The following is a 20,660-nucleotide window of genomic DNA, read 5'->3' on the forward strand; positions in this document are numbered from 1 at the left end:
TACTGTTTCACAAATGCTTATGAGAAGCAGAATTGGTTGCCTTTCCTTGTATTCTTCTAGATGTGAGTTAAGCTTTTAAATTGTAAGTTGTACCATTCCTCTTCTTTTCAACGTAAGAATTGCCTTTGGAACAGGTGAGAGTAAGAGTTTTCAGAAGTGGTGCTTGGTTTGTCCCGGACAAGTACACAGACTGTTTCAGGAAGGACCAGTGGGGTATCAGGTGACCCTGTAGTGCTGAATGACTATAAATTTTTCAAGTTGTCTACTGCCTGGTGCTATTGAAACTGCCACCATGGGAGCAAGGCTCAGGCTAGTCCAAAATTCATTTTGCTGTATTCTTATTTATATATTCAGTGGAGCAATTACTATTTTTTGTCTTTTCTTCTCAGTTTAATATTTTGAGTGGTAAGAACTAAATCAAAGATCCACAGAATAGTTTGGGTTGGAAGGAATCTTTAACTATTACCTAATTCCAACCCCCCTGCCCTGGGCAGGGATGTCATTCACTGGACCAGTTTTCTCAAAGCCCTGTCCAGCCAGGCCTGGAACATTAGAGGGATGGGGCTTCTATAACTTTTCTAGGAAACCTGTGCCAGTGTATCAGCACTGTTGTTGCAAATAATTCCTTCCTTATATGCAATCTATATCTGTTCTCTTTTTCTTAGATCCCATCTTAAATTCACATGAATAATAATCTATTAGCACATAAAAATTTATAATAAAACTCATATTGCAAGTATCTTTTGAATAATAAAATTACTATTATTGCTATTCTTGTTAGCTGTCATTTCTTTCTCCATTTTACTTGTTTCTCATCAGTTCTCTTTCAGATCATGTTCTGTGGCCTAGCATCATCAGACTGTTGCTGGCTAAGGGAACAGTTGCCTTTCAATATCAGTGAATTTCAGTGGCCGGAAGATATTAATGCAACTGACATTGCATTTATGCTGTTAGTATTTTATAGAGGTAAAATGGGGCTGTCACTTTATAAGTACATTTCTGAAATGTATGTACCTGAAATATGACCTACTAAAGTGAACTTTGCGTTCACTTTTCCTAGGGTCACAGGTACAGATAAAATAAGAATTAAATGCAAAGCAGGAAGAAAACAAATAAAAGAATAAAAATCACAATGTATTGAAAAAATGCTATTTCTGTCCCAGACCAACATAACCAAGATACATATGCTGTCTTTGGTTCTGGTGCCACAGTCGTAGCTAATATAAAAGCAAACTCTGTAGAGTCTGGAAACTGCAGCAATATCCTGGAAAAATTTAAGCAAGGAGAAGGTATTGTCATTTAACCTTGAAATTATCTCTTTCTAGTCTCTAGATTCATTTACTTGTTCTTTTTAATTTTTCATTTTGACTACATCCTGTTCCTTCTGATAAACAGTAATAAAGTAAAATTATGTTAATCTTGCACAGAATTGAATTAGGGAATGGTGTTGGTAGCTTGTTTGTTGGACACCAGGTTAAGCTGATCTGTAGTTTGTATGTCTGTGGGAGATTTTTGGATAACAATAAATTTCCTTCCTGTTGTGTCTACAAGAGTGTTTCTAGTATTTACATAGAATAAGAAACTGTACTTCCTTTTGCTATCTTTTTTTTTTTTATTATTATTTGTTCCAGTTGAGAAGTTCTCCGGCTGTGAACACAAACTGCTCCTTCCAAATGTACCCAAACATGACTCTTAATACCAGACTAATTTCCTTTTTCTTCTGAAAGTGAAGAAGCTTTTGATGGCTATATAGAGAGTATTTTTAAGGCCTGGATTGTAAAAATACCTATGTTTGTAAACTGACATTAAGAGAGGTAGCAAATGCTTCGAGTCCTATTTAGCTTAAATATGTGTATCAAACCCACTCGGAAGAGTTTTCATCATTGTGGTGCACACACAAAGTTAGGACTACTCTGAATTCTAACCTTGCTCCACTATCATAGTTCAGTTCTGTTCAGACTGCTGAATCAACCTCAGCTCCTTTTATTTTTGGAATTCATATCCACAGCCTGGCATAAGAAGAAAATACATTATCTTCAAGCTCTTGAATAAGTGCCAAGATAACACTGTGATGCATGGGGTATGATAGTGTTTATAGAGATAGTTTGCCCATAAACTCCATTACTGTAGTTCACAAAAATACTGTAACATGCTAAAACTGTTCTTTGTTTTCTGGGTTTGTAAGTATTTAATAATGTGATTATGGTAAAGATTTGTTAATGTCCATGGTCCTTAATTAACCAATCAAGAAAATTCCAAACCAGCAAACCCAACACATATGTTTGTGTACTATGTATTCTACTTTTTTTCAGTGTTTAGTCATCTGGAAACAAAAATGCTGAAATGGAGGAGATACCTAATTCTGTAATCTTCTGCAATGTCAGAAGGAAAGGACAAGACTAGTGATTTGGAAGTTGTTGCAATTTAAGTGTTGAATCAATAATGAATTGTCTCATGGATATTAATCACAGAAAAATCATGCCAAGTAAAATCTCCCTACAATATTTCTTTAGACTACACATGAATTTCACTACTAAGCAAACAAATTTATTGTTTAAAAGATAATATTTATTGAGTATAGCACCATAAAAAACTACTGTAGTCATTAGTCATTAGACTTACTTAATATTTTTTTACACCTAATAAATACAATGTTTTACAATGTAGAGTTTTCATTTGCAGCAATCAGTTCATAATTTCTGTTGCCTTGACTGCGTAGTGCCCTAGTAGGAATATAGTTTGCTTAGAGCATAATTGCTTGTCTGTCTAAGCCCAGGATAGAAACATGAAAGAAATACCCTCTTTCTCATGGGATAATAATTCTAGCTGTGTTACTTTCCAGCCTTTCTGCCAGTCTGTTCACTGAGGAATATTGTTAGCGCTCCCCTGTTTCCTGCCATGTGGTTTGGTGCCTTGTGGGGAAAGGCTGGAAGATGAGTTTCCTAGGACATCCATGCACAGTAGGATGTGTACTTTGAGCCGAGTAGATTGATAGCTGGCAAAGCCTGGTTGTTGACTATGCTTGTTTTCTAAATGCATGTCTCTTGGGAACATGCAAAATCTCTATGAACAGGTGTCTACAAATGACAGACTGACTTAAAAAAAAATATATATATAAAATATGACGAGAATTTCCTAATGTCTTTCAGACTAGTAATCAGTTACTTAAATAATCCCTAAAATAAATAATTATAGAAATTGAGGAATGATGTATTTTGAAGGTCCAAATGTAATCAGACTATACCATGATTCTAGCAACAGAAAATTCAGCAGATGTTTTCTTTTGATTTAACAGCCCTTCATTGTTTTCAAGTTTAATGTAACTTGAATAAACTAGTTATCAACTTTCTCTTTTGCAGTTACAGATTGAGTAAATGAGAATGCCTGGGAAAAACAATGATTTTCAAACAAAATAGTATTTTGAGGTTAGAAGGCATAAAGCAAGGTGCAAAGTCAAAAATATTAAACATGTAAATGTGTTTTTTCTGCCCCTTTTGACAGCTGGAATATATCTCTCAACCCAACTAAATTGTGGTAGAGAAAAGCATTCTTTCCTCATTCAGAGAGTTTCAATTTCCCTGTAATTCTTTGTCAGCCTGTGCCTTCTCATTCAACATCTTTTTCACCAGCACTACTGGATTTTAAGGAAGTCTGTAAGTACAAAGAATAAAACATTCAATTTGAAATTTGAGATTAAGCGGGACAAGGGATATTTTTTTCTATCCTTTTTACTTCCTTGTTACAGCATAGCTTTTCCTCTGTTGGTTTTTTGGCCAGGATTTTTTTTTTTTCAGTTATGGAAAATGTCAGGAACGGCTTTTCAATTCTGATCTTGCACACCTCAGTAGGCAGTGGAAACTGAGTCAGTGTCAGTTTTTGCTTTTAAATACTGCTCTAGTGACTAGTTAGCTATGGATATGGGAGCAAGTTCTGAGGGAGAAGAGACAGTGACCCATTTCTTAACAGCAGTTGATGGATTAATGAACAGAGTATAGGAGACTTCTTTCCTTGTGGTTGGCAAAGTGTCTTTTGCATCAAAGCAAAATCCACATAGAGAAACAATGTCTGCTGATTGTTATCTGTCATTCTGAATTCTTGAAGAAGTAGCTTTTCATGAATGCTGGAAATTCAAGTCTGATAAGTGAATATTTTGGTATGGTAATTTTTGGCATAATGTTTGATTGCAGCTCCCAAGTGAGTTTGCAGTTCAAATGCTTCACTGCTACTTGAGACTTTCCACAGCATCTCCAGATTTATAAGTCTAAATATGAAGTTACTGCTGTGGCGGTATCTATAACTTGTAGAGTTTCCTTGCTTCAGAGCATACCAGCATGAATTCTTCCAGAATACTGCAATTCTCCATAATAAGATATCTGTATAGATTTTTTTCAATACTGTATGTTCAGATGTATGCAAATTTTTCTTTTTAGGAAACCTCAGTGTTATTCACAATGAATAGTTTTAATCCTCAGGAAACCTATTTGCTTGGCTGCTTTTTTCTAGGTAATGGGGGAGTTTGTTTTCGTATGAAATTGCTTCTGAGTGTCCTCTCTGTGAAGAAGCCTGACTCTGCTTGAGAGAGGAGCCTGCTCAGACTCCCTCTGTTGACAGTAAATAAAATTTTCCATGAGAGTGGAATTCTTTCTGTAAGATTTTTAGGTGCAAAAGGATAAGCTTTGAGGTTTCATTGCTGCTAGAAATTCAGGTGCAATTTTGTAGAATGAAGAAATTGTTACTCTATTTTAAGAGGTGCTGCTGAATTGCTTTGCAATTCATCTGTAACAGTGAATGTAAGATTGTGAAATTTTGCTTTATCTGCTGCAGTGGGGATTAGAACAAAATCTAAGACTAATTCTACTGCTTTATGTTGGTTGATGCTTAACATTCTAGGTTTTTATTAATGGTTTCCTTTCTCCTTAGTTAATCCTTCAAAATCACTACTTTTCCCCTATACTCAATTGACTTTGCTTAAGCTCATACTGACTAAGAATGCAGATGCTCTTTATTTTTCAATATTCAAGCAGGAATTTCTGTGAAATTTGCAAGACTTGAAATCTTTGTGTGTAAACTGAATATCTCACCATTGTGATGCATCTGAAAAGCATGATCATTCTAGAAACTGGTTGTCAGATCAGTTGCTCTTTTTTGTGTGACCATACAATGGGTATGAGAGAAATATTTGGAAATATTAGTTTTGGTAGAACTGTACTTTTGAAAAAGTCTGATTTTTGAAAAGCAGAGTAGCAAGAGATATCACTGTTCTTACTTCTGATTTAGAGAATTAATAAGGAAAATAGTATCACCTTAATGTTAGAGATCCATATTTATATGCTTTCAGTTTGTGCATAACTGGTCTTATGAATCACAAGCCACAAAGTGTTAGAGAGTAAATTAACCAAAGTTTCTGATTCTGTATTTCATAAAGTAATAGTAAATCAAAATAAGCTAGATTGAATGCAATCTTAAACTATGTTCCTGTAAATAGGTCCTTGTTAGCATCAATGTTTTGGTTTATTTAATCTCAACTGTACTGTGACAAAGAATCATCAGATAAGAATGGCATATTTTAATAAATTCAATTTGAATATAATCAATGGATTTAGTGTATGAAAAATCAAGCCTCTATATTCTTATGTCCCCTTACTTACCTAACTTGTGTTTACACATCATATATAAGCTTGAGAAGGAGAGTGTGAAGTTTAATCACTCTGATTATATTGAATGAGCAGGAGTACTGTAGTATATAGTGTAAGATTTAATTACAGCACATCTCTAAACATAGCATTTAGGGCTTTCTCTTCTGGATTCCTAGATACATAAGTAGCAGACATGTATGTGAAGTCTCCCAGATTGCAAACCTCTTATCACAAGTGCAATTTCTTTTGTTATCTAAAATGTAATTAAAATGCTGTAGTTTGCCTAGTACTGTTCTAAGTTCTAATCCCTTTAAAGGAAAAGGCAGCTTTAGCCATAGTATCTTGCCAAGATTCCTGCTCCCTCTTTGCTAATTCACACCCTTTTACCTTACTGGTTTAAATAAATACTTCAGCTGATTTCTTTTGTGAAAATACAGCCCTTCAAAATTAGAATGGAAAGTTTAATGGCCTAAATACAGTTCAGTTCTATTAGAAAAGCTTGATTTATCTTCTCTGGTTTCTCTTTTTTTAATACTAGTATTTCCTTGTTATGCCCTTGGTATTTCATAGCTGTCCTTTTTAAGCACTGAAGCAATTAGTTTTGAGAAGGCTGATTCTTCAGGGTCCAGTGCTTTCCTGCCTTTCATTCGACGAAGCTGTACATTTTAATGAAGTTGTTTCATCTGTGTTGCCAAACACTAGAATTTTACTGCTTCAATTCTAATTATCTCTGCTGGCAAATGCTATGTTTTATTAAAGCTGTCAAGTGCACTGTTCATTAAATGTCCACAGTCAGTGGTGCTGTGCACACAAATTAGATCAGCTTTACTCCTTGATAGATTATGAAGTTAAATATTTTTATATAAACCTCTAAAATTGAGTCTAACAGCAATCAGTGATGACTTAGATAAGTAAAGCATACCTGTATCTTCTTGGAACCTAATATCTTGTCAAAACCCATAATGGAACACATATGTTAAATCACTAGTAGTACAGCTGAGTATACCATTTATATGATTATTTAACTCATTAAGATACTATTTTCCTTCCTCAAGGTATCTCCATTGCATCTTGAATTCTAATTTGTATGTGTTAGAGTAAGATAAGTTTTGTTATTTATGCTTTGATGTAAGTAAAAAACATCAGTGCTGGTCTTCAGCAGAGGGTTGCAAAGTGCAATTGATGTCCATTAAAAGCAAAAGTGGCTTCACTGAAATGTTACTAACCTGGTGAATCTGAAAGGTTGTTACCATAAACAACTAACAGCTTCTCTTCTAACTGCATATCTGAAAGGGGAATTTTACTAGAAGATGTTTATTTCAAACATATGAAGCAGTAATAGAAATACTGTGTTTGCAAAGAAAATATTTGAGCCAGATCTCATTTTGACATTTGGGGATTTTTTTTTGCTTTTGTTAATTTTATGTTTTTAGTGCATGTATCACTATCCTCAGTAGTGGAAATAGTCATTCTTGCTATTTAATGTATTGTTTTCTAGGTGATCATTAGGAGAATTAATAAGATATTGTGATGATAGACTACCAGATAATAACACTATCTTATGAAAATAATGTTTTTCTTATGTTTCAGCTATCTGTAGGAAAATAAATTCCAATTTATTTTTAGTACCATGGCTTTATGGTGTCTCTTTCCTGTATTGGTTACCTTACCTTTGAGGAACCTGGTGTTTATACTTTCCAACTTTGCTTTTGAATTTATCAGGCTGTATTTCAAACCTTCAGAGGAACAGATATTTATTGTGTTCTTTATGGAAATCATAAATAACATCTCAAAATGCTGTATAAAATAAATAGAATTTAAGAGCTCTTATATATATATTTTTTAAGGCTTAGGTAAGAAACGACAGGCCTTCAAAAGTCTGTGAGGCACTCTTCCTTGTCTCTTCTTATGATCTATTTTAGAGCACTTTATTATAAATAGAAAATTCATATAACATGAAGCTGAATAGGAGGCTGTGTATGTTTATGTATTTAATTTTCTGTTTATATTATACCTTAATATATATATTTCATGGTATTCGTAGGAAATAATGCGTTTTATTTTTTCAGTGCAGAAACAGAAAATATTCCTTTGACAGTATTCAAGAGCTGAAGTGATTTTTGCCATCTGAAATGCTTACCTTCAGACCAGTTTCATCATGTTCAACTTTAAATTTTTTTCAATTGTTGGACAGCAGATGGACCCTAATAAATGGTGTATTCTGTGGCAGTGAAGTAGTTGAGCAATACCAATATACTGAGAGATCTGGTGGGAAAGGGATGCATGGAAGTTACCTAAGTGCATGTGAGAAACCTGTGATGCATGAAACATGACAATTTTTTCTTAGTTGTTATTTTCACTTTGGATGTATGTATCTATTTGGCTTTGACAAAAATTGGACAAAATATTTCATGAACCTTCTAGGGAGATTTGAAAAATACTCAGGCTTATATTTACATCTAAACCCAGATTTGTCAAGGCTTTTCCTATTTTGGTTCTTGGAAATTATCTGAATTATTACTGTCCCTCATGTATGCATAAATGCATATTGATTGCATTGCCTTATCCACCCTTTCCGGTCTGAGTGTGCAAAATGTAGTGAATATAACAGAAGAAAACAAATTTCTTTATAAACCTTGGTGCCTTCCTCTTCTCAGTGTAGTCTCAATAATTGCGAAAAATCGCTGAAACAATATTCAAACATAAGAAAGACATTTAAAAAGTGGTGAAATTCAATACAGTCATAAGTCTTTAATGTGTCTGTGAAATTATGAATGTATACAAAGAAAAACAGCAAAAAGACTTATGGTGGGGTTATTAACCTGAGACTGAAAAGAGTAACGATAATGCCATTAATAAAAGAAATTTCATGCAAAGGGAAATATTTTTCGTGCTGAATATATAGAGATGAGATTGATAAAGTTCTTTTAAAATAACATAGGAGAAGTTTTGGTCTAATGTTGTAGAACAGGATCCCTGAAATTGATGTTATCTACTAAGATATTTGGCTGGTTTTATGGTATTTTAAATGTTAAATTTTAAGGGATTGAGAAAGTACTGCTTTTGTATTACCACATTTTTTAAGGCGGTAGCCTTCTAACCTTGCAAAAGGAATACTAGATTTTTTTTTTTTACTGTTTTGTTTTGTTTTTGCAGAGGTACCAGGACAGTATACTTGGGAATACAATGCAAACTGTAATTGCCTTACTGAATAATATTGTTGCTAACAGTATGAACATGATGATACTCTTTCAAGAAGGTATGTCATCTTTATCTTTATTCTCCTTTATTCTCAAATGTTTGCCAGTGTATAGTGTCTGGCACTGTGTGAAACTAAACTTCTATCTATTTATATTTTGTGGGGGTTGTTAGATAATCACATTGTAGCTGATGTCCTCCTCATCACTTCTTCTTCCTTCCTTACCAATTTGAATACAAATTTAACTTTTAGAAAGTTGTTCTTCCAAGAAAATGGACTTACAAAAGAATTACCAACTGAAAATTACATTTTGTCTGTGAAGAATGGCTTGGGATAGAAGGCATGGACTAGAGTACTGACCATAACGGTGCAGAGTGTAGAGAGACTTCTGCAATTCTTCCTGTTCTCACTGGTTATAGCTGTGAAAGGATAAGTTGTACAATATTTGTGCATACTTTTAAGAAAATAGCTTCTGTTCCAGTCCAGCGATGTAGACTAATGGGTTGAAACCCAATCTGACTATAAAGTCTTAGTCTACAAACCTTTGCATGTTTTCATGAAATGTTTACCACCTAAGATGGGTAATAAAACACAGGCACAGGTTGCCTGGAATGTGGTTGGTGCCCTATCCTTGAGAGCATTCAAGGTCAGGTTGGGCAGGGCTTGAAGCAACCTAATCTAGCTGAAGATGTCCCTGCTCATTACAAGAGGTTTGGACTAGATGACATTTAAAGGTCCTTTCCAACCCAAACTGTTCTATGATTCCATTATTCATTTCACTGTGTTTTATTATCTAGGCTTCTTTTATTTAGAAATTGGTTCTGAAGGAAAGGTTTCTGCTATTGAAAATCTATATAAATGTCATGGTTTGATGCTGGCGCAATGCCAGAACCCCCATGAAAATGCACCTTCCCCAGATAAATGCTGTGAGATGTAATCAGGAACAGAGCAGAGCAGGCCCAAGCTTAGAAATAAAGGAGAAAGAACTTTATTAAGCTACAACTATGATAACAGACACACACACAATCCAGAATTAAAACCTTCCAAAACATTCCTCCTCCCCCCACCTAAACTCCAACAAACCACAGTGAGACACTACTTGGACCCTCAATCAAGTTACTACCCTTCAGATAATCAATACTCAGTCCATCAAGGGAGAGAGGAGTCTCTCTTGCACCATAGACCCCCAGGAAACACAATTGCCATCTCTTGTGTTTCCATGTCACACATGGCACCACCCAGAGAAAATCTGCCAGTGTGACACCCTCCTTTCCATGTCACTGTGCTCTCACCACTGGGCATGGACCAAGACTGCTCATAGGGCTCCTTTAAGGATGCTTTAAGGATGCTTTGCCAAGGACCAAAAGAAACAACAGTTCGGTTTCTCATTTTGGGATCACAGTCGCCTCCATTTTCCCCCTCTGGGGCCAAGGGTCTCGAGAACAGAGATCATCTTCTTCCTGAAGACAGAGGGCATCACCACACCCTCCTCAGCTTTCCTCTGTTCACTCCATTCCTGTGCGGGTAGTCGCTGAAGGTCTCTTGGCTCACCATGCATCCCCCTAAAATGCAGTCACTCTTGGAGGAGAAATTGGTTCAGTCTATGGTTAACAAGAAAAGTCCAGCCAAAAGCCACTCCATCATCTCCCCCCAACCTTCTTTTCCTAACATCTCAGGTCCCAGACTGTCTTTTCTCTTTCAAATCGAGGAGGAGTAATATTTCACAAAGTGCTCATTCCCCAGGAAAGGGTTAAAAGTCCTGACTCCCCGGACGGGCTGAAATCTCAGCCCAGGACTCCATCTCCCACACTGGGCACCTTCCCCCGCCGCTTCTTCTCTGCGGGCAAATTTCCAGTGTCTTCAGGCTCTCTGTTTCTTTCCCTCTAGGTTGTGGGGGGAACAAAGACATCTCAATTTCTCTCCATCCTTCCATCTGCAGGAGCTGGCCTGGTTACAGTCCCTTCAGCCCTTGGCCCACCTCTCCAGGCCACAGGGCTTCCCCTCCCAGACGTGGATGGGCAGGGGAGAGTGCACCCTCTGATGACCAGAACCAAAGAGACAGTTCTCCTGGGAGTTCTTACTTTTAACCTCCTGTGTTCTCAGAGGTGTGTCCATGCCTTCAGTGGTCACTCCAGGTGCCAGTATCCAAACCTGACCACTGATTGGTTTGACTCCAACTTCCTAAGAAAATTCACTTCTGTGTCAAACCACAACAATAAATTATGAGCTTGTTTAGAGACATACATTTTGATAGCATTTCTTCTGTTTATCATGAATGGGTGAGTGACATCTAGCAATACAGGTCTATGCTACCATTTGTACTGTTTATTGGTACTCATATCAGCCTATGAATCCATCAAGGTGGGTAGCAGAAATCATGTTTTCATTTTCATAATTAGCATAGTAGTTAAAACACTGACCCAGAAAGCAAGAGAGCTGAATTAATGAACCTTTCTAGTCTTAAGCAATTGAATGGGCAATGCCATTATTCAGGAGACAAACTGGAACTTGACATTGTTGCTAAACACCATGTTCCTCTCCTCTGTTGCAAACAGATCCACTCTGAAGTTAGTGGTGTATTAGTGGAGAACAGAGCCAGGAAAAAAAAAAAAGAGAAATAATGGAATAGTATGACTAATTTGGAAAGGGCTGGTTCATAGGACTCTGATTATTTGGTTATTTCTCACCAAACTGCCTATCACACTTAGAACTGCTTGGAGTTTCTTGGGATTTAGCTGTATGTGGTGCTTTTACTATCTTTAGGCACATCTGCTCTCTGTCAGGCAAAATCCTAAGTTGGCATTGACCTGAGCTGCAGCAGGGTAACTTGTTAAAACTGCGTAATGCAAAGAAGTTTGTTCAAGTCCCACAAGCACTGTAACCACATAATTGGCATGCCTTATTTAAAGTAATACACCTCTGCCTTTCTGTGTGGCAAATTAGGTGCAAAACTGTTTAAGAGCATGGCAGAAATGCCTCCATTCCCTAAATATCTCTTCTTTTACTGTTCTACAGGGCAAACTCCTGTGTGCGTTTTATGCTGCTGGTAGTATGTCTGTGCTCTTTCACTTCTCATCTGCTCCAAAAATAAAACACATCTCTTCAATCATGCTAGTTTCCAAATTAAGGAAGCAGGATAGAAATAATATTAAAGTCTTTTTCTTGCACTATGTCCTAATGACTCCAGTAATATTTTCAGACTAATACTGATTAGATAACAGTAACTTGGGCTCACTGAACTTCAGCAATCACACTAGAGAAAGCAGCACAGCAGCCAAAAATAATTTATCTCAAGTGAAATGTCCTCATCTTCTCTCATCCCTTTTCCCCACTGGGTAATCTTCAGAGTACTGGAAGCCTGGACTTTGGCCAGTGCTTTATTGATTTAGGGCCTAATTGTCAAGTAAAGAACTTCTAAAATTTGGTTGGCCAAGGATGTTACGAGTGTTGATCTTGTAATTTCAGACTGTTAGATTTTTCTTTGAATTAAAAGGGGAAAGAAGTTATTCTGTGCTAACTGGAGGGCTTTATATCATTTGTGTTACCATCTGTAAATATATAGTGTTCATATGAGGAAAATACCTTAAAATTCTACTGCCATATCTTTGGCATTTGACTTCTCATTTTTAATAACTTTTGTGTGATGGAGAAGAATGCAATCTAGTAAAATGAAAACTGATCTTCCTCTTGCAGAAAAATATCCTGGAGTCCAAATAGAAAAGTTGGACATGAGTCAGTAGTGTGCATTTGCAGCCATCAAGGCAAAAGAGGTCTGCGATGAGAAAGAAAAACTGAAAGATTGAGGAAAGTGATTATTTTCCTCCATTCATTGTAGTGTCTAGTTTTGAGCTCCAAACTGTAAGAAAGACATTGACAATCAGGATCAAGTCCAGAGAAGGGCAACCAAGATATTTAGGAGAGTGGACCACTTAATGTGTGTATTTTCAGACTCTGCTGCGCTATTATATGAATGTATTCTTTCCCAAGTGCAGAGCTTTGTGTTTGCCTTTGTTAAACTATAAAAGGTTTCTGGCAGCCTTTTTTTTGAGCTCTTCAGTTTCTTGAGTTCTTTCTGAATCCATCAATCCTTCATCACATCAGCTGCTTTCTGTACTTTAATGTCATCTGTAAACTTGCTGAACATGCATGTTAAAATATCCTATTAACACTATGTCTGTGCTGTTAATGAAGGTATTCAATATTCATGAGCTATTCTCCTCTGTTAAACAAAACCTGAAGACAGATTATTATGATCAATTTCATAATTTCATCAATTTCCCTTATTTCCCTGTTACAGTGTGATAATTAATTCATGTATATATGGAGCTTTAGAAATTAAAAACCATAGATACTTGCTGAACATTAGAAGGAACTCAGGTTAGGTGGTCATTCCTATGAAGATTTTTGTATCTAAGAGTCAAGGCATTAGCAATGAAGATTTCTTTCTGATTTTGTGCATGCCTTCTTCAGCTGCCAAGAAGCTGTGTTTTTGCAGACAGATCATTTAGAGACCCACGTCATTGTTTCTTTTTGTGCCTGTTAGCCTTCAGAACTCTCACTTGCTCAAAGGAATTGTGTGAGGTGATAGATTTTTTTAAAGAGCTGCAACTTACAAGTTGAACTTTCTGCATTACTACTTCTGTGATTTCCTGTTATTAAAAATTATATGGTTGTGTATTTCAGCAACTTTCATAGAAGATAGATTGCCTGGTATTAATTTCTCTCTTCCCTGAACTGTGTTCTTTTGTATTAAAATACAATCAGACATGTACTGATAACCACTTAAAATGTTTAAAGGTGAAATGGAGAATAACATATGCAACTGAAGTCACAGAGGGAATTTAAAATGGCCTGTACTTGTGTTATCAGCTATTAAACATTTGTTCTGTTAACATTAATGACAATTTCTACTTAATAATCAGGAGGGAATAATATGATTCAGTTTAATTACTAAGACTGGAATTCAGTAAGGAGAGTAGGATTAATATAGGGTCCCTTGTGAATAGTTAAGGAAGGATATTAAAAAACCAAGACAATTGTGGTCATTTTCAGGAAGATCTTCTAAGAGAGTGACACCCTCTCTTCCTCTCTCTTGGCTTCTGGCTGCCAATCTTTCTTTCTTCCCTTTCCCCATCTTTTGATATCGGGCAATTTTAAGTTTAACTTGAGAGAGCAGAGGTCCAAATATGTATTCAACCTATAGTTATCATTATCTGATGACAGAGACCCAAGTTAATGCCATAATTTAGAGAAAGACAAAAGGCTTATCAATTAAATATTCTTCACTAGCATACTGTAAAAAGAATAGTGCTATACATGACATCTGCAGAATATAGATATGTACTTATACATTACGTACTCTAAAGATCTATTAATTAATATGTCTCTGTGGCCTTTTCAGTATTCACTTCCCATTTTCTTTCTAGGATGCCTACAGTCTCTGTTTTGGGTTTGTAACCACTCAGTTGGTGTGTTGGTCAATGCCTGAGGAGGGTATCTATGAAATGATCCCACAGGCTTATTCAGTGCATGGAAGCAACTCACACTGGAGGGCGTGCTTATATTTGAGTGACATAGGACAAAGCAGCACCAAGGTTTCAGAAATAGGGGCAGGAAGTCATTAGTGAGGAGGATGGTGACTTAACTGGCATAGAGGTAGGCAGAGATACAGGCTGCAGATCTATATGAAGACATATTTTTAGTTCTACTGGTCATGAAGAAAACAGCAATACCTTACTTTGTGGCTGTCATATTAAAAGGGTTGACATTTATTGACTCTAAAATGAAAACCCTGTTCTAGATGCTGAGATTATGAGTTCTTAAGCAGGTGTTGTGTGTACACAGCACCTTAAGCAGGAGTACAGTGGTTGATCATCTGTTTCTATAGACAGGCACTATAGCAGTCTACTGAAAAGACATTTGTCTCTCTTAGATGTGTGTCTAGTGACAAACACTGACATACTGACAAATTTATACATAAGACAAACTACAAAGTCAGGGTTGGCTGTTGATAGGTGAGTGGTGTGAGTGTGCAAGGCTGCTTCGTTATGTGGATGTGATGATTAATAAATAGCCAAGTGCACCACAGCACTTAATGTAGTGAAATTCTTGTACTCAAGTACAATTAACAGATACATAAACTTTTTATTTTGGTTTCAAGTTCAGTCTCTTTGTTGCTTTTCTTTCTTTATTTGTGATTTTTATGAGGTTTTGGCTTGGTTTTCATATAGTTTGTACAAATTAAAACCAGAAAAGTTGAATCGTTGTCTAGTTAGCAGTGCTTTCCAACTCTGAGTATGGTTTGTCCATGGGTAATATTCAAAGGCAAGAAATGTCTTCATTCTAACTGCATCATTTTGTTTCTAGGAAGAGTTTGGGTATATAATATTAGATTGTAGAGAAATGTCTTTCAAAGACTTTAATTGCTTCACAAGGATCTTCATTCTGAAGAAATGAACAAAACATCTTGTTAGAAAATAGATCTTATAGGCTGCAGTGGATGACTTCTGATAGTCTATCTGCACCTATTTATTCCTGATAATGCATCAAATTTATTATGTTTATATAAAAAGCTATTTTCAGCATGTTTAAAAAGTAATTCTGAGTTTCCACTATTACTCAAGGCTGATCTAGTAAACTGTTTTCAGCCCAGTACGTAGGAGTGAGTTTACATTTTTAGCTTTTCTGAATCCCATTATACTCCATGAATCAGTCACCAATATTTTTTATGATGATCGTGTAAGGAGATGATTTGTATATAAATTTCAATACAGTCATGTTAATTGAATTGCTTTTCCTGGACTGTACTGCTGTGATCTTGTATGTGGCTACTGTACTGAAGTAACTACCACTAGCAGTATAAGCAGAGATGTTTGTCTGAATGTTAAAAACAAGTTTCCCTTATATGTTAGAGCAAATCTTAAACTTTGTCTTAATGATGTTGAATCTGAGAAACTAAAGGGGAATTATGGGGTTTAGTACAATAAAAATTGTCTTTGAGTTGTGTGAAAATGTGACTGGTATTAGTAGTACATGGTATTTTAAGCAGTTTGTGTAAAACCTGAGGTTCCTAAGGACCTTTGATGGAAGTGTAGAATGTCAGCTACAGCAGTCATAATATTCAATATCCTACTAAGAAAGCATTGCTAGGTGCTTTAAGCAGGGACAGTAGTTAAAAAGAACAAATTTGCAGTAAAGTTTTTAGTAAGATGTTCATAACTCATTTGCACCTCATGAAAGAAAGATCAGTTTTCATGGCTGAAATATCCTTATTCATCTTGTGGTCCGCTGCTTTGACTTATAGTCAAACGTCTAGAGATTAATTAGATTTCAAATGTCTTTGTGTGTTTTATTGTTAAAGTCTGTTAAATACCTCCATATCCAAAAAATTATACTCCTGACATCCAATTTCAATCTTTTTCTTGAAAAATAAAGGAAAAACTATATTTTAAATACACAGATCTTTACAAAGTAATAGTTATTACTACCGTAATGACGACTATGAGTTCTGAGCTCTCTAGGTAGACTCCAAACATTACTAACTTACCTAAACTTTAGGAAGATGTTCTTCTACCTTTCATTTCCTCGGGGATAATTTGATTGCAGCTTCAGTCTCCAAAAGACATTTGATCATGGTGCCCATAGCACACTTTTAAAGAACAGTTTGTAGCTTGTTAACCAGTTCTCATCACATGCTACATCACCAGTGTTCATTAAATTAGACATTAGATTGCAGTAAGCTGATTACCCAGATCTTCCTCCCTGCTTGCATCCACCTATGCAGTAGTCTGAGCTACAGTGCAACACTGAGAAGGCATTGGTGTGTTATTATGTGTGACTTGGATTTTAGGGGTAAAATTGAGTTTTTGGATTAGTTGGCTTCAAAGTTGCAGCATTTTCTTCCAAGGTGGGAGAATTTAACTATCTCTTAAGATGGTGATCAAGAAGAGGATTAGTCATACAGAAGAAATCTGTTTGCAAGGAAAAGGCAGTACTTAAAAAATTCTATAAAATACATTGCTTAAACTAATATGCCCTTTAAAAAAACAAAAGGCAACTACAAATAAAACCCACAGACTTAGTCTGTGAAGAAATCAGACACACATTCAGACTAGTTCTGAAGTCATTTATTCATTCCTTACTAGCTTCTATTTTTTCCCAGGAGTCTCCTGCAGAAGTCTTGCAGGATACAATATAGAACTATTCTAGGTACAGTTTGTGGTAATTAGGATTGGAGCTGCGGCCAAGCCTCATCCCCAGTGGGCTACAGCTGTGCAGGACAGGTGACCAGCGCTGAAAGCAATGAGACGTGGAGTGCTGAGGTGCACTCACCAATCACAAAAGGGTACAGAAGGCACGCAGGTGTAATGCATGAACAATGAGAGGTATAAAAGGTTCTGCTGAAGAACAAGAAAGAGCAGATGTCTGCAGCCTTCTGAAGTGAAATGGTGTTCCTCTGTATGGGCAGATGCCTGAAGGCTTTTGATGTGCTGTGGTGTTTCTCTGTTTGGGTCAATGCTTAAGGCTTCTGAAATTGTGTGGTGATACTCTGTATTGTGGCTGTCTCAACTGTGACATATGCTGCAACAAAGTATTTGTTTAGTGTCTGAAGATAGAGAAGGTGCTTTATGGCAGTGCTTTATGTCTGCTTGCTGTAAAACTTAGTTCATATGCAATTTATTGTGATTTGGATTAGAGAGATTGACAGGGAGAATAAATCAGGGAAATCAGTAAGAGTGAGAACCTAACAGCATTTTTTTTGTGTTTAGTCAGTGTTTAGAAACAAAATGCTCTTAATTAAATCAATGTAAAATAAATAATTTTAAAATAGAAAAAAAAGTATCATCTTGTCTGAGTAGTTACTGTAGTACACCTTGCAGCCTCCACCATGTGGGATGTAAGCCTTTCACAGTTCCTTGTCAGTACTGTAGTAGTTAGCTCTTGGGCACAGAAGTGTCTCTGTGAACATCTAAAAATAGTAGTCCTGTGTTGTGTGTCTTGTGTTCATTTGAGTTACAGTTTATATGAGAATTCAATGGTGGTTGAGCCCAAATAAGTTTCTTCTGTGATGTTGCAAAGCTCAGAATGCTTTTTAACAGTATTAAGATGTATTTTTCTGACCCAAAATGCCAGTCACTGAGATGGAAGTGTGTAACACCACATGGGTAAACTTAGAAGCCTAGTGTCATAAAAGATATGTGGGAATTGTGTCAAAATAGCATGGCAGTAGTGAAGTCTTTGAGGAAGAAATAACCTGTGTCATCCTGTGATATTAATCAATGCAGCCATCTGAAAAGAATGAAAATAGAAATGGTAATTGCTGCGAGGAGCAGTTATGCCATTCAAGTAGAACCAAGCCTGTTGTTGTTGAGTCATACCCATAAGACAGAAAATGTCATAGCATGCTTGCTATAACTTCAAAGGATAAAATAAGTGAGTAAGGGCTCAACAAGTTGTTACATCTTATCTCTCTAGTGCTGTACTGTAAAAGAGATCTGGCATTTCTGTGACTGTGGTAGCTGTCCTTTTGCTTTCTCTCCCTGTGCCCAGCCAAGCAGATCATCTTGCAGCATAGCTGGCTGCTTGAGCTACCTAGGATGTCGTATTTTAACACCTAATTGATGGAAAAGAACAGAATAATAACAAAAAATATTAAATGTCCTGAAATTCCATTATATTCTCATCTGAGATGCTTTATGCCGACATCTGATTGTACAACTGATCGCTTTAGTTTAATGGTGAGAAGTTGGTTTGATAAATATAGCTATGTCAAAACCTAGACTGTCTTTAAATTTCTAAGATGCCAACCATAATAGACATTTTCTATTACTATTTCTATTTTTTTTATATTTTTCTATTACTATTATATTATTTCTATTATTTCTGTTTTAGGTACCTGTCCTATACCTAGACAAACTTAAGATTTAAGGTTTTGACTGAGTGTCTACTCTGATTGGTACTACTTGGAGGCAGAAACCTAAACAGAAAAAGTAAAAATTTTTGTCAAAATGAAAGGTGTAGCTTTCCCATCAGGTTGAGGTTGTAGGTATCCAAAGGTTTCCTGATAACAAACTCAGGTCTATAAACCAGGAGAGTATTCAAAGCTCCTTCTCACCACTTAGTCATGAAAATGGTGTTTCTTTTCCTCTGCTCTAGAGACTGTGGTCTTTGTGTTCACTCTGGGTGCTGCTTTTCCTGCAGTTTGATTCAAGCATTGTCATTTGATATTATGCTAGTATACCCCTGAATTGCAGTTCAAATAATATGTATTAGCACTAGTGGATTGGGTCAATTTGAGGAAAAATTAATAACTAGGTAAGCATGTACCTGTCATATTTGCTACAGGTTAAATATTGGCGATGCCAAACTATTTGTTACAGAAAATAAATTAAATCTAATTATGATGATATCCCTGTGTATCTTGTCAGATATAATTAGTAAGCTGAAAGATCATTTCAGGAGATGAAATTAAAAACGTAATTGTATGTTTGAAAAGAGACACGTTTTAACTACAGTTACTGTATTACTACAACCGTAGGTTGTAGAGCTATCACATATGTTCTATTCTAGCAGTAAGAACAGTCTTGGGATGAAAGCAATGTATGACTGCCAATTTGAGGTAAGTGTAAAGTCACAAAAGTACAAAATACTGTACACAAAATTAAGCTACAGCAATCATTCTGCCATAGGGAAAAGGCTTCTTCAGATGCACTTGTATGATCCTACTGAAAGAAGTTCTTTTTGGCAGAAACAGATCTATCTAGTGGACAGATAAACGAAATCTGGGATTTTTCACTGCTTTGAAGAATGGTTTGGGGCTTTTATTTGTTTTGTTTTAAATATCTTCAATGGTTGTCATACCTCCCATGCAGCCAGATGTTTTTGTCTTTGAACTTATTTTCAGGAAAGCTGTGTACTGAATGTTTAAACCATTTGTGGACAATTAACTTGAAAATAATTTCCTCTTTAAATCAGAAAGGGAATTACATCATAATGGATAAATTGAAGTTATTTATATTTTTAAAGCCTTTTGAAATTTCCAATTTTTATACAAATATAAAGTGGTAACCTATATTATTTGAGACTTTTCCTGTGATGTTCTTCCTCTTCCACCTAAATTTCTTTTATTTTTCAGACTTTTGCCTAAAATAATATTTAGATGCTGTCTTTTTAGGATTATGTTTTCTTTTGCTCTTCAAGATCTCATTTTATAATATTGTTTAGCTTAGATTTTCCAAACATTTAAAATTGCATTTTAATATGTATTTTATATTCAATAACTCATTTCTATAGTTAAATTTCTTTTGAAGTCTTGACATATGGATTTTACACCATCTTAAGGCAGTATATATTCAGCTGAGTGTTTGTGTTCTCATACACATTTAGACAAGTTACCACCCTCCAACTGGTAGGTTTTTTTCTGTGGCATTTGATCAACGCCTTGTTGGTCTGATAGGGTAACTAATTTTGCGTATAGCTGTACATGATCATTTACATTTTATAGGAATGTATCTGCATGTAGTCAGTTTTTGTAAGTCAGCTGATGTGGGAACTTGTTTGAGGTGCAGTTGAAACGTCCAGCTGAGGGACAGTGGTTATTTAAACTGCTGAAACAAAAGTATAGATGTCTATCTGATGAGATGCTATTTATTTTTTAATAAAATGCATTGCATAAATGTAATACAAACTTGTCTCTTCATGCTTTAAAAAGATTATCTCATCTTAAGCTTTTTCCTAATTGAACCAAGATGGTATTTATGCAAGATGGGTTTATGAAGACAAATCTGTCAGCAAACGCATGTGTTTGAGGACATGTCATGGGTTTC

General features: G+C 35.8%; 1 protein-coding gene across 5 annotated transcripts in view; it reads left to right on the plus strand.

Annotated features, from left to right (window-relative positions):
- Positions 1 to 20,660, plus strand: part of ULK4 (unc-51 like kinase 4) — a 216,367-nt gene that overhangs the window by 111,617 nt on the left and 84,090 nt on the right. For 4 of the 5 annotated variants that reach the window (XR_012054617.1, XM_002196898.6, XM_030265145.4 and 1 more), the window contains one exon: positions 8,793 to 8,895. The exons of the other annotated variant lie outside the window; for it this stretch is intronic. Coding sequence is in view for 3 of the 4 variants with exons in the window: in XM_002196898.6 (XP_002196934.6) it covers positions 8,793 to 8,895 (103 nt within the window). In the remaining variant the exon portion in view is untranslated. The remainder of the gene's footprint in view (positions 1 to 8,792; positions 8,896 to 20,660) is intronic. 5 annotated transcript variants of the gene reach the window in all.

Source organism: Taeniopygia guttata, chromosome 2 (genome assembly GCF_048771995.1).
Source record: "Taeniopygia guttata chromosome 2, bTaeGut7.mat, whole genome shotgun sequence".
Classification (NCBI taxonomy): Eukaryota; Metazoa; Chordata; class Aves; order Passeriformes; family Estrildidae; genus Taeniopygia; species Taeniopygia guttata.